This window comes from Pimephales promelas, chromosome 6 (assembly GCF_988280905.1).
Source record: "Pimephales promelas chromosome 6, fPimPro1.hap1.1, whole genome shotgun sequence".
NCBI lineage: Eukaryota > Metazoa > Chordata > Actinopteri > Cypriniformes > Leuciscidae > Pimephales > Pimephales promelas.
Genome location: NC_142774.1, coordinates 31,808,074 through 31,822,699, shown reverse-complemented (window position 1 = coordinate 31,822,699; position 14,626 = coordinate 31,808,074). Strand labels below are relative to the sequence as shown.

Genomic DNA, 14,626 nt, shown 5'->3' with positions numbered 1-14,626 from the left:
TTGACACTCATTAGCTAGGACCCACAGAAAGTCAGATATGTTTGTTTGAATGTAGAGAAAATCTCAGAATTTTGCCAGTCTCTCAGTGTCCCTCTGTGTGAGTGAGAGGAGGGGCGCCTGTCAGGTTAATTTTAACCCTTTATTTGCTGTGTGCGACTTCTCTGGCATTTTCGGGGGCCTTAACATCCTCGAAAACTCTTGAAACTTTGCACACGGGTCAGAACCCATGGCAATCAGGGCCGGGCTGAAGCTGGTAACCGGGCGTGGCAGGGCGGCTCGACAGCGCCCCCTGGACTGGGATTCGAACATTTGTCCATAAATCAAACACACTTGCATGAATTAATATGAAACTCGGTACAATTATAGATCACATCAGGCCAAACAACTTTCGTGCTCTAAGTTTTATGACAGTTCAAATGGAAGTTATTTATGAATTATGAATTATGGGTTGTTTGAATAATTGTCCTAGGAGAAATACATCAAATTACAACGCATGTGTTTACCAATCACAACCAAACTCGGTGTGCATGAAGTCAAGACATTGAGGATGCTCAATTCCGGACGGATTTTTGATATCTCGAACGGTCTGGCCGTGGCGAGGAAATGAATTTTATGACTAAAAAAGGACACATAAAGTGTGTTATAACTTTGCTCATTTTACCTACACTTACAAAACTTGCCACGTATATTGTTCTCGTCAAGCCGATCAACTTTCCAATTTAAATTCATTCGCTCTGAGCAACAGAAAGTCAGATATTGTAGTTTGAATGGATTTAATTCCCCTGCGATTCTCTCTCTCTCTCTCTCTCTCTCTCTCTCTCTCTCTCTCTCTCTCTCTCTCTCTCTCTCTCTCTCTCTGTGTGTGTGTGTGTGTATGTGTGGGTGTGTGTCTGTGTGGGGAGGGGAGGGCTGTTGTCTGTGTTTATGTGTGTGTGTGTGGCTGGCTGCGATTTTTCCTACAAGTCCTTGTCTCTAAGTCCTTGTCTTTTTGCATAACAATTTTGCATAACAATATTTTTAAATGACAAAATAGGCATATAACCCCCATCTTTTAAATGTATAGTTTGCTTTAAATAAAAGTAAGATTGTATTTGTAATTGAAGTTGAATTAATTAAAAATGCATGTGCTATATTTCAATATATTTGTTTTCCTTAAGATTTTAAAACACTAACTTCATTCTTATCTGAATTACAAATATTTGTTTCTGTATAAAATAATACTCTGACTAAAAACACATTTGATGTTTTTTTTTTTTTTTTTTATTTACATGTATTTGTGTGTGTGTGTGTGTGTGTGTGTGTGTGTGTGTGTGTGTGTGTGTGCGTGTGTGCGTGTGTGTGTGTGTGTGTGTGCGTGTGTGTGTGTGTGTGTGTGTGTATAAAGTGCAGGGTTTTTTTTAGATGAAGTAGAATTTCTATAACTATGTGTTGAACTAATAAAATCACTCTTGTGTGTGTTAAACACAATCTACTTAATACAGACAACTTCATTATAAAGATAAATAACTAATCCAAAAAATATATGATTATAATCTATGACAACAAAAGCCATTACAAACTATATTAATGGAAAATACACATTGCTCTTTGTATTGTTGTAAAATATTCATGAAAAACAAGATAACAAAAATCAAAAAGATAAATTATTTTAGATATAGCCATGTTTTAAATGTATAGCAGAGATGTTAATTGAGGCAGCAACATACAAACTTTCTAGAACAACATGGACCTGGATAGCTGGTTTTTATCGAGGACAGTGAAGAGGAAGAGGGTGCAAATCAAACAGCTCATTCTCAGACTACACAGCAAACAGCTTAAGTTTTTAGTGCTTTGTTTGAGGTTTTTAGTGCTCTGTCCTATCTATTATCAACATATAATAGATGGAACAGAACAAGAAAGGCAATTAATAATCTGTCATTGCGTCACTGCATTATGATATGAAAGGCTCAGTACAGTGTGGCACAAACCGCTTATGCGCATCCCGAGTGGAGAATGATGCGCTTAAAGCCACATGGAGTTACAGCGCACAGCGCATCGAGTCTGCATTGATGCAAACTCTACAATACACTTCTTTTTGATAGTCAAAGCGGGGGTTATGTTTTTACACGTCGTACAGAATAACCCTAAAGGCACCAAGGTGGCAGTGCCACCGGCTTTATATTAAATATAAATATAGCTGTGAGCAGCGATAAAGGGCCAAAACAGGCGGTACCACCATCCCGGTGCCTTTGGGTAACTAAAGGCATCGGGGTTGCGGTGCCACCGGCTTGGGCCCGCAATCGCTGCTCGCAGCTATATTATTAAATTTGTACCTTTCACCGCTTCCATGTGTTTCTTGTGGTTAGTTGGCAGGTTTGTGTATGGAATATTATAAGGTTGCTGTGTAAATATAGATTATATTTAAATGAGGACTATTACCATCCAAATTACAGTTCTTGTTAAATGTCATCCCAAAAGTAGAACAGAATAGCAAAATTACACATATATCCAGCCTTCATTTGTCTTAATCCTCATATTAAGCTTTAAATATCAAATTAATACATAACAAGCTTAAACACCTCATATACATTTGGGAGAGTACATGAACTATTTTAATATACATTTTAATAATGTGTTACTCTGCTTGACTATTTAAATAAAATGAAATATCTGTAATGTGACTAATAATAGTGAAATAGTCAGATCTATACTTTTGTACTTTGTGTTAGGTTAGGGTTAGGGTTAGGATTTTGTATAATTGACAGTAAGGGAAGGTGAAAAATGTTATTGGGGTGAAGTATGACATAATTGTCTCTAATGTAACTTGATGGTGCATATGGATTTCCATGTCATTAATATATAGTGAGCAGGATAATAGGAATATGAATTTTTGTACAGTTCAGATGTATTCAGTGTAATTGATTTCTCAGTATGCAGTTTGAATATATTATGGTTATAAACTGATGTATTAAAGTGAAAATGGTTGGTGTAGATGTATTGATTCTTTTATGCACGAGAGATCTGTGAGTCAGTATTCATCTCAGATTATGGGATGGGAAACCATATTTTGACTTCAGTTAGCCTGTAGAAGATGGGGCCAAAATGCACTCTCAACACACACACACACACACACACACACACACTCTCTCTCTCTCTCTCTCTCTCTCTCTCTCTCTTTCCTTCTAATGCACTCTTAATGTGCTCTCTGGACCTTAGTGCATTATCATTAAGATTCGATCCCAGCATGCACTAGGACTCAAGAGAGTATCCATTTTTGTGTGGCTGAGTTTGTTGCTTAAAGCTTTTGTTACAGAGCATTCGATTAGTCATGTTTATTTCTTTCTTATGACATCATTTAAGTAACTTAATGTTCTTCTAGTGTGTGGGTGTTTATGCGTTTTCTTTTTCTTGAAAACTGTTTTTTTTGCTTTGAATTGAGGAGTATATGGGATTTTGGACAGTGAAATCATGCTAAACATAATGACCGCACTGAACACACGCTCTTTTACAGTGGACAAGAGCCCTAAAGTGCCCAAAGCTGCTGGGCCAACATCTGGACGGACACAGCAGCACAGCCCAGCTAGTCCTCAAGGAGGACCGACGGATGAAGAGGAAGAGAGAGATCTTCGTCTTCAAAATGAGAAGAAGAGTCAATGCGTCCTGCACCTCCGTAAACTCGTCGTTCACAGCAATCGGCGTCTGGAGGCTCTCGCCGTGGTTGTGCAGCACATCTTCAGCGAGGTTTGAAAGCTTTACTGTTTAATATTTTCTCTCTTTCTTTTTTCCCCTATTCATTTTCTATTTTACTTCCTTGCAGGGCTCATTAGTGCTCATTGTTGGTCTGTTGACCTGTAGTGCATTATTGGTCTACGTACAGAAAGCTGCCTAAAATGGGGTTTTAAATGGGACTATGTGTGATAAAGCACTAATTTAAGGTTATCTAAGTCTTCTTTGGTCTTCCTAAATGTTCTTTAGTTGTAAATTGTGAGTAAAGGGTGTCGGTAGTTCTGTTTGAGAGTGAGATTTGGCATAATTAAAATAAATATGTTTTATTTCATCTTCAGTAAAGATTCCTGGAAATTTTATGTCACATTGGACTATTTCCAATTGAGATAAATATATCAGAAACGAATCTTCTTTTACAAAAATGTGAAAAAACTTTCCATTTAACTTTGTTTTAACCATCACTTAGATTTAACTATCAGCACATTTTCTGATAGCTAAATTATACTTTTGACGAGTTTAAATTTCAGTATTTGTGTGAATCAAATTAAGATAAACTATGCTGTTTGTGGTTGTTTATATATATATATATATATATTTAATATATAAGTCCTGTATGCTCTCTAATGTTGCATTTAGTTGATGAAAAATACAGCAAAACTTTTCAATTTTAATTAAAAAAAAATATATTTCTGATGTTAAAGCTGAAAATTAATTAATTTAAATTAATTTATTCCTGATGGTAAAGCTGACATATATTTCATATTTTCTGTGAAAACCAAGGTGTGTTTTTATTTCAGAGTTCTTTGATAAATAGAATAAAACAGCATTTATTGTAAATATAAATCTTTTATAACACTATAAATGTCACACTATAACAAATATAATGCATCATTGCTGAATAAAAATATTAATTTCGTTCAGAAAAAAAAATCTTACTGACCTCAAACGTTTGAAAGATAAGTGTATGTGAAAGATAGTGATGATGATGATGATGATGATGATGATGATGATGATGATGATTATTCAAATGATCTTCTTCATCTTTTCTATTAGTCTGGTTATAATTGCAGATATCTCAAATTTTCATTTCATCCTTTTAAACTGTAATCTGGTCAGTTGAAATCATAAACATCTGAAATGTAATTATGGATACTCGCCTGCTGATGCTTGTCATGAGAGTATGGGCCTGTTTGTTATGTCTACAAAACAGAAGTAGGAAACGTTTTATATGGTGGTACCATTAACCAACATTTCCAGGTGTGTTGGATCTAAGAGGGCTGCAGGGGGATGTTCTCTCACATTCACTCTAGATGTCATGCATGATTTGGGTCAGTCAATAACCCAAGTTTGACCTGAGCATATCATGTGATCTGTTTGCAACCCACGAAAACAGGTTCCCATTCATTCATGCTCATCGCCATCAGACCCACACATTGGCTTTTTAGCTAGATGTTGCAGTTGTGCATTGATCTTCCTCTTTAAATGACTTCTTACCCACAGCAATTGCCCTGTAAATGAAATGTGGCTATAGTATCTTTGATAGTGACTTCAACCAGCAAGTTTAAGAGGAAAAGGTCCGTTTTATTGGGGTCCTCTTTGACTAAATGTCAGCCATTAAACTCTTACGTTTAGGTCCTGGCATGATCAAATATCTGGGAGTGTCTGAAAAAGCCCTTTATTTTGTGATTGGCTGTATCCTGGATACAAACCTGCCACAGTGGTAAATCTCCATTTGCTTTCTTTCGGTTTGCAAATATTTGCAGATCAAAAGAGACTGTCAATCACTAGGTGTTACTGGGTATTTAAGGGTTCTCATTGCTCTGAATACATCAAATAACCATGGGGTAAACACAGTAGCAGGATAGTACTAGAGTTGAAAAAATCAGAATCATTCTCTTTAGGTGGCTCAAAAATATTATCATTAAAACTGAAATTACAACTAACTAACCAGTTATTCAGTCATTTTTTTAAATGTTAAGTCTCAGATATTTAGCTTGCCAAACTAGTTAAACAGAATAATGAATCATCGACATTGACGCATCTTTTACAAACTGCTCATGAATCATGATTGATTGAATGCCTTCTTAACATCTTAGTAGGGAGTTTCTCAGCTGTTTGTGAAGACCTTTTTTTAAGGAAGGTTAGGATGGTGAAAGCTACAAACTCAGACTGCATTAGTCTTCAGTATATTAAATTGGATAATCAGCTTTGATCACTCTGAAACTTCTGTGGTAAACTTGGAAGAAAAGTGTCAGATTGAAGTTTCATAAGTCTACTGTTTGATTGGGGTGTAGTAACACCCTACTGTTTTGCATTTAGTTTTTTTCTGACAAAGTAGTAATGAGCGTAATCCCACCCTCATGGCCTGAGGCCTGAGGCAAAACCGCCGACGATAAAAACATCTAGATGTAAAATGCTGTATTAAATCATACACTGCACTCTCTGTTGATGTTTGATGATCTGAAGGTGTGGATATTTACTTTATTCCCTGCATGGCTGACAGAAATGTATCTTGATTTTGAATTTTACGTGCGATTAACTGAGGGAGGAGAGATCAAAGTGAGCAAGAATATAACATTCACTCAAAAAGACATACTTAGAATATTCAACAAGATTTTTTTTTTTGATTGGTGCAAACTTTCCATGCAATAACTGGTGCAGATAGGCTGGAGAAATTGGTAGAATTGCGTTGAAAGGTTATGACAATATTGTCATATTTCTTCCTTGAAATGATGTACGCAAATTAATCAAGCACAAGGCCAGAAACATGTATTGAGAAAGTAAATAGGGTCAGTTTTCACCTATATCTAAACACTATTGGCTAGGTTTAAAGTATGGGACTTATAGGCTTATGTGTGCTAATGTTAGTGTATGTTAATAGGTTGCTCAATGTGCACCCCACACCCATTTTAATCTTGACCCCAGGCGTACAATTACACCCAGAAACCCACAACTTCTTTCTTTCTTTATTAAACTTCAAGTCAGTCCCTTTTCCATCTCATTCCATGCATTCCTCAGTGTCTAAAATGCGAATTTTTTATCTTATCTTCTTATCTCTCAGTAATAGCAAGTCGCCCCGCACTCAATTCTTCTTATCCAAACAGGTAAAAAAAAAAACAAGGATACTTCACAGATATTGCACTCCAGAAACTCCACATACACTCACATGCTCTCTATGAAACACTTTTGCTTTTGTTCCGCTCAATGAAAATAGAGAGACTTTGCTTTAGGGAAAGTTGACCGTTTTAGCACTTGTGTCACCCACTGTGATTGATAGTGAGCACAGAGGAGGTGAGATGTTGCTGTGAGGAATGCACCAGCTGCTACTGAGCCCAAGGGGGCGGGGCTTAGGGAAGGGGCGGGGTGTATTTTCCCACCTCACAGCTGTTTGGCTGATAACAGTAGAGCAATGTTTCTCTGTACCCACCCACCCGCTTTCCTCCTTACCGTAAATCATAGAATATAGTTGCATGTCGTTTTTAAGTGGAAAACGTTGCTCTTAAATGTCCACTGAAAAAATATTTGATTTAGAAGTTGTCATAAAATCATACTTGAAAACGCAAAAAAGCATTTAAGCACATGCTAATAGGTTATTTGCATATGCTTGAACTGCCATCAAATTTTTTGCATTTGGATTTAATTAAAATCTGTTTGGTACTTCTTCTTTTTATGTGTTCGTTTGTCCAAATCCTTCATTTATTTTTTCTTCCCGCGTTTATATTTGAACTTGAACTGATCAGCTTTGCAGACCTATAGTCTTCTGCCATGTAATGGTTCCCACGTTGACCATAACGTTATATAAACTCCAATGCACCAAGCGCATTCAGAAATCTCATTTATAAAACAGCCATGTTATGTAACTCTGAAATCACCTTTTGGACTTACATCTTTCCATGTACCCTGGCAAAATGTGATTCATCCATTACTTATATCAGTAAGAACCAATCAAATTGCTTTCCCATAAAACCAAAAAAAAGGTGTTCTTCATAACCACAGAACTGAGTTTTCCACCTACTCACTCCTTCAACATTCATCTTTCCATTTTCTCTTATCTGAGTTTGCGCTCACTCTCTCTTAGGAGGAATACGGGGGCAGGTCAGTGAAAGGGAGGGAACGGTTTCTAATGCAGCGTGCCTGGAGACTGATGCTGACAGACCAGTTTTTAGAGTAGAGAAGGAGGAAAGTAGTTGAAGATTGTTGGGTTTTAGGGGAGAAGAGAGGGCAGGAGGAGAAATGGGCTCCTCTGGGAGCAAACCTGGCCTAAAGAAACATCATGGCTCCAAGAAGAATCAAAAGGTGCAGTCTAGTTCTTCTCCATTTTGAGTGGTTATTTTACAACTACTGATATTGGTAGATTTACTAGTTACTATGTTTCTCAGTAACTTCTTTCTCGATGTTTTGGCTTTTTTGATTCTTAACTGCCTGTTCAACTGCAGAAGGGGACTGATGCTTTGTAATGGCAGGAAATTCTGAGTTGTGTATCATGTATTGTTCATCTGTGATTATGTTTTGTTTGTGGTTCAAATTCCAGTTTGTTATCAGAAATTATATTCAGCATGCAATACTGTGTAGTGCATAATCATGTGTTTTTATTTCAAAGAATGTCTTCTTTGTGTGTTTTGTCCATGCTGAGTGGTTCAGAGGTGTAAACCCCTGTCTTCATATCTTAGGCCGTGAACCCAAGTGTGTGCGAGTATAGTAAACAAACCATAACATGGTGTTTGACTGGAGATTTGTGTGTCAGCATGTTCTGTTAAGTTTGTCTATCACGTGTTTTGCAGTCTTTATCACAGAACATAGTCATCTTTTTCCAGGCTGTGTGATCTTTGGCTACGTAGAAGTTACTGCAACATTAACCGGTGCTTAATCACAGACACGCACATCTTTCCTGAAACATTTAATTCAGCCTCACACTGACCCTTGATCACGCTTGCTGATAAGAAACTGATTGAGATGGTTTTTATCCAACAACAACAGCCCATTTTGCCAATACTGACAGTGTCAAGCTGAGAGCCATGTGTAATACATAATATCATTGAAAAGGCTTGGGGATTGTAGTGTGTTTGAACATAGTTAGTATCTAAGGGTGTTTATTCAGTGTGTAAAATGAATAATACAATGTGTTGGCTCTTTAAAACATCTGCGGGGTCGAATTGAAGCATATCTTGATCTTTGTAGAAGTTCTGCAGCTTTCAGTGGTGCAGGTGGTCTCAAATTCTGGACCACTGGTGGTCTGTGAAGGACTCTTATTTAGTGTTTCTTCTAAATAAATAAACTAATTATTGTAACTGTAACAAAAAAATACCAACATTAAATGGCCAATTAATCAATGAATTAATTGATTATGTTTAAGCATTGATTTGTGGTTAAACTGTGTTTGATGTCTTGTTCAACAAATCATTGGCTCATCTAAGTTCATAAGAGAACCAGTAGTTAATAAATAATTGGCAAAATGAAGGGTATTTGGTGGGACATAAGTGTTATTTTAATGCCATGTATACTATTATAGTATGTATCCGTGATTTGTATTAGCTATTTTTAAATTCTGAGTTTTCATCTAAATTTTAGTTTTAGTAATTTTGTTATGTGCTTTATTTCTTAAAAAAACAACAAAAAAAAAAAACGATGAATTTTTATTTTAATTTTAGTCTTTTTAGTACTTCACATTAAACATTTTATTTATGTAAGTTGCTAATTGTGTAGTTTTTCAGGTAATATTTATACTATAACTGATGAAAATAAGCTTTCATTGTGTTTTTTTATTTTACTTAACACTTACTGTTTTTTTTTTATTTAATTTTTTTTTATTTGGTTTGTTACAGTGGGCCAGATCTGCCACAAAAAATAAATAAATAAATAAATAAAAATTGCAATGTGACATGCTATACTTTAATACATTGCTTTTCATATTATATATTTGTATTTTAAATTTTGTTAAAATTATGCCATTTTTATGACCTCATATTATTGATTAAACTACATGGAATATTTATCCTTTCAAAAAATATTTGATGAATATAAATGATTTATTCTAGTCTATTTTTTTATTATTATTCTACATATTTAAGTCCAAAATCTTTGTTAAACATATTGTCAGCTATCCTTTTTTCAATGGTTTGAACGATTGTTTTTCAGTTTTGTTTCTGTCATTTGTTACAGCGTGAGGTGGCAATCAAACAGAGGGAAGAACTTTCTGTCCAACTCAACAACCTGCAAGAGCAACTGGGTAAGCAACACATGTCCAGTCAAATACACAGAGGCTTGGTTTCCATGTCCATTCTCAAAGTTCACAGAACGCAAGCTTTCATGTTGGTTAGATAGCTGTCATTTAGTAGGTGCTTTTATTCAAAGTGACTTGAAGAACACTAATTGTAGGGAAAGTCTCTGTGAGAAACCTTGGGATAACTACCTTGCTCAAGGGCACAATCCTGATATAGGGCTGAGGGAGTGTTTAGTTTCGGGATCACACCTACCTGAGATTTCAGAATTTAGTTTTTTTTTTTTTTTTTTCTTACAGATAATTTACCCGAGACATATTTAGGGGCCATACTATCCCTGAAACTTAAGATTGGGCTCATTTTGGCTAAGACAAATTAGCACGTGTTTGAGGCTTCACTGCCTTGGAGTGATTTGCCAGTCAAATATATGTGTTGTTCGATGATGTTCCTACATTCCAGAGTGAGGCTCTTTCATGTTTTATCCTGTATTATGCTCTTCTGATGAGCATTGTATTGATGGAACTGTACAGCTCAGTGTTTGGGAATTGGGAAACCGATACGATCGACAACACGTCAGTCGCACTCCACCTGTTTTATTATATACCCTGTAGACATTTGGCATCCTTTCACTATGTTTGGAGTCTGTGTTTTTATTTGTATGTGTTAGCAACAAAATATGACTACTCGATGATGCGTTTGTACATTGAACTCAAATACACAGACATTCTTGGCAAGCCCGGACACACACATTTCTAATGCTGTAGAATGTTAAGGTTGTGCTGTTATGTTTAATTAGTTTGGCCTTACGCACTGTCATGGCCTTTGGCTTCAGGACAAGTGTGAAGGATGTGTGTGGCATATGAGGAATGTTTCACTCACACTGGCTTCTGAATGCAAGTCTGAAGGTGCAGTTGGCCAAATGACACTCCGCTCCTAAAGTTCACTGCTCTTTACCTCACAGAATTCAAAGAATATTTATCATGAGGCTTCAAGATCATATGCTAACACATGTATGCTACATTTAAATGTCTGCTGAAAATTTGCGGTGAATCTTAACTAAATGTTCTGGTGGTTCAATCCTCTAGAATATAATTCTTACCGCAGTAGATTCTAGATTTCACTCTGAATTTTACTCAATATTTAGAGAATTAAGTACACTATTATTTAAAAGTTTTTGAAAGAACAAAGTCTGCTCACCAATGCATTTATTTGATCAGTAAAACAGGAATACTTTACAGCTTTCTACGTTTATATAACTATAATGTACTTATTATTCCTGTGATGGCAAAGTGTTTTTTTTAATGTTCTCAGATGAATCTTTTATATATATATATATATATATATATATATATACTGTTGATATACTGTATACTATGTATACTGTGTGTGTGTGTGTGTGTGTGTGTGTGTGTGTGTGTGTGTGTGTGTGTGTGTGTATATATATATATATATATATATTATATATATATATATATATATATATATATTATATTATATATACTGTATATATATATATATATATATATATATATATATATATATATGAATATATTTATATATATATATTATATTATGTATGTATGTATATATATATATATATATATATATATATATATATATATATATATGTATATGTACTGTATGTAAAACTCTAATATATACTGTATATATATATATAAATTTAATGTAAAAGTCTTTACTGTCACTTGGTGAATAGAAGTATTCATTCCTACATAAATAAACATAACACACAAACATACTAAATGTAATTTTTGGTGTAAATGGTGTGGTTGCCAGTATATTCCATTCGGATTTTATTGATCCTTTTGTGGATTTAACCACTAGTGCATTCAAGATTCTGTGTTAGATTCTACTGGCTTGAACCATCAAAAAGAATTGAACCATCATTTCAATTCAAGATTTTTACATTTAAAATGTTGTTTTTGTCAGTCTAGAATTAGAATTCTAACTCCTTACAGACTTTCATCACTAGTACATTCTTGGTTCTATTCTGGTGCGTTCTAGATTCTTCTGTCTCTATAGAGAATGGAACCATCAAAACATTCTAGAATAAATTAAATTTGCAGTACAATCTAGAAATAGAATAAAATTTCTAGAATCTCTTAAAGATTCCAAAGTTAATGTCAAGACCAGAACCTTTAAGGACTAAACCAATACCAAACTCCCCAAGGCCTGGATTTAGATCTGTTTAAAAAGTATTTTAGTGAACTGAAAGAGAAAAGGCAGAATTTATTCTTGCATTCATTTCACATAAACATAGTATGATGGAAATAAACTGGAGACCCATCCAGACCAAGCCACCCACCGAGCAATAAGACCATTGCCAAGTTTATATAGTCTTGAGAGTGCTGATGATGACCAAGACTCTTGTTCCTAACAAGCTCCTCTCCTTCACTCATTCCCCAGGTAACTCTGTCTCATGTTGTGAGCAGTTGGAGAAAGAAAAGGAGGAGGTGCGTGTGTCTTTGGAGGCATTGTTCCAGAAACTACAGGAGCAGCATCAGACAGAACTACAGCAGCTGGAGGAGAGGCTGAAGGACTTCTACTCTGCAGAATGGGACAAGACCCACGAGGCCTATCAGAGGGAGGCGGATAAATGCAGGGCGCTCATGCAGCAGCAGGTAAGATCTTACCTTGGCCCTATATATACACGTTTAGGTATTCAAATCACACAGCTACAATCACACAATATTACATGTATGTGTGCACTCTTTTTATTTGCATGTTTGTGATTCTAAATTAATCATGGATGGATGTTAATAAATGGTATCAGTAGCTTTTACGGCACAACATAAGGGAAAAAAGTACATGTTTAATGTTTTCATGGTAAGATGATGAGTGTGGTTTCCACTGACAGGTGGATGATGTGAGGAGCAAACAAGAAGCTCTGAGGAATCAACAGGAAGTGGCACACACTGAGCAGATAGCAACACTGAAAGATGAACATGAGACTTCACTTGCAGGTAATTTCACCACACTCATGAAAAGGCCTATTGTGTATCCTTTCATTTAATGCTCTATATTTTGAATTTGATGTAATCTATTCTGTCAAGACGAGATCAATCAGATGTTTGTGTTTCTTTTCCAGAGCTCAGGAAGACGCATGAACAGGACAAGCAAGAACTTGATAAAACAGTGAAGGAATCTGAGGCTATGCTCAATGTATGTATCACCATCTCACCATTTAACTTATGAATATTAATAATGTGTTACAATAACTTACTATTGAATTTCATGTAGTATTGACTTATTTACTCAAATTGCAAATTGTTTTTGGTGTTTAAAAATAAATATGTATTATTCAATCACTGTTACAGGAGAAAATTCAGACTTTGACAGTAGAAAACGAGGCTTTGAAAGAAAGACTGAGAGCGGAGGAGGAGCGGAGGAGAGCTCTGGCAGACAAAAGTCAGGTAAAATTTGCAGTTTGCTATGATATCCATTAGTCACAGTAAAACACAGGGTTTATGAATTTTTTTTTTTTTTTCACTGATTTGATGCTTGTACATAGAACAAGGCCCAAAACTACCTGTAATATAGAATTATAATATTTATCATTATTTTGAATTAGTTTTAATAATTTTATTATGTGCTTTTATGTTTATTAGTTTTTATTTAGGTTTATTTTTATTTACATTTTAGATGAAAATAATTCTGTAATTTTGAGCTACAACTTTTGCTACATTTCTAATTCTACATTTATTTCATTTTTAAGGTTAAGTTTTTCCATCTAATATTTATATTTTATTTTGTTTCAGCTTTATTTCTATTATTGATTAATCAATATGTGTAGATTTGTATGGTTCAAAAATTGTGGCTTGTTAACAACAACAACAACCCAACCTTAGTTTCAAGGGGCTAGTGGGACGTCCATGTAAGTCAGTTACTGTGGCCCATGCCAAGCCTGTGATCCATAGAGATGTTCAGTGTACTTCTTTGTGTTCCCATATGGTGTGAAACACAAACTGAGCACTTGTTTCTCTGTGTGCAGAAGGACGCCCACACACTGTATTTGGAACAGGAGCTGGAGAGTCTCAGGGCTGTGCTGGAAATAAAGACCAACCAGATACACCAGCAAGACAAGAAACTCATGCAGATGGACAAACTGGTGAGGATGCGTACTGTTATATATACAAATATAACTGTATGTATAATAAGCTTCTTAGAGTCTGCTGTGATGTTGCTTCCCATGATTCCCATCACATAATTATGCACTGTCAGATATTTATTGATTGATTTTATTTATTGATATTTATTATCACCCAAAAAAAAAAAAACTTTCCCGTAGGTCTTGATTGACTTCCTTTTATTTCTGTGGAACACAAAAGAAGATGCTTTGAAGAATGTTTTTAAATGAAAGTCAAATAATAATGTCAAAATAACATTGGACCCCATTGACTTCAATTGTATGCATAAAAACACTCTTCTTTTGTGTTCTGCAGTATATGCAATGCATACAGATTTTTAACAACATGAGGGTAAATAAATTATAACAGAAAGTTCATTTTTGAGCAAACTATCCCAGTAGGAATAGCCATCAGTAGACCTGCTGTAACTTTCCACATTTAAACTTTCTAACCCGCAGAAATACAGAAAGACAAAGTATCTTGGTAATCATTATTATAGATCAATGTGTAAAAAGAAATTTCATTGTGGGTTTACCATTTATATAGTGACTGTTT

At 35.2% G+C, this 14,626-nt stretch overlaps 1 protein-coding gene across 2 annotated transcripts in view; it reads left to right on the top strand.

The window, feature by feature from the left end:
• The window catches only part of mtus1b (microtubule associated tumor suppressor 1b), a 49,722-nt gene that overhangs the window by 33,863 nt on the left and 1,233 nt on the right, over window positions 1-14,626 (top strand). For both annotated transcript variants that reach the window (XM_039674733.2, XM_089132416.1), the window contains exons 7-13: window positions 3,491-3,720; window positions 9,865-9,931; window positions 12,351-12,565; window positions 12,802-12,907; window positions 13,033-13,106; window positions 13,262-13,357; window positions 13,936-14,052. In XM_039674733.2, coding sequence (XP_039530667.2) covers window positions 3,491-3,720; window positions 9,865-9,931; window positions 12,351-12,565; window positions 12,802-12,907; window positions 13,033-13,106; window positions 13,262-13,357; window positions 13,936-14,052 — 905 coding nt within the window. The remainder of the gene's footprint in view (window positions 1-3,490; window positions 3,721-9,864; window positions 9,932-12,350; window positions 12,566-12,801; window positions 12,908-13,032; window positions 13,107-13,261; window positions 13,358-13,935; window positions 14,053-14,626) is intronic.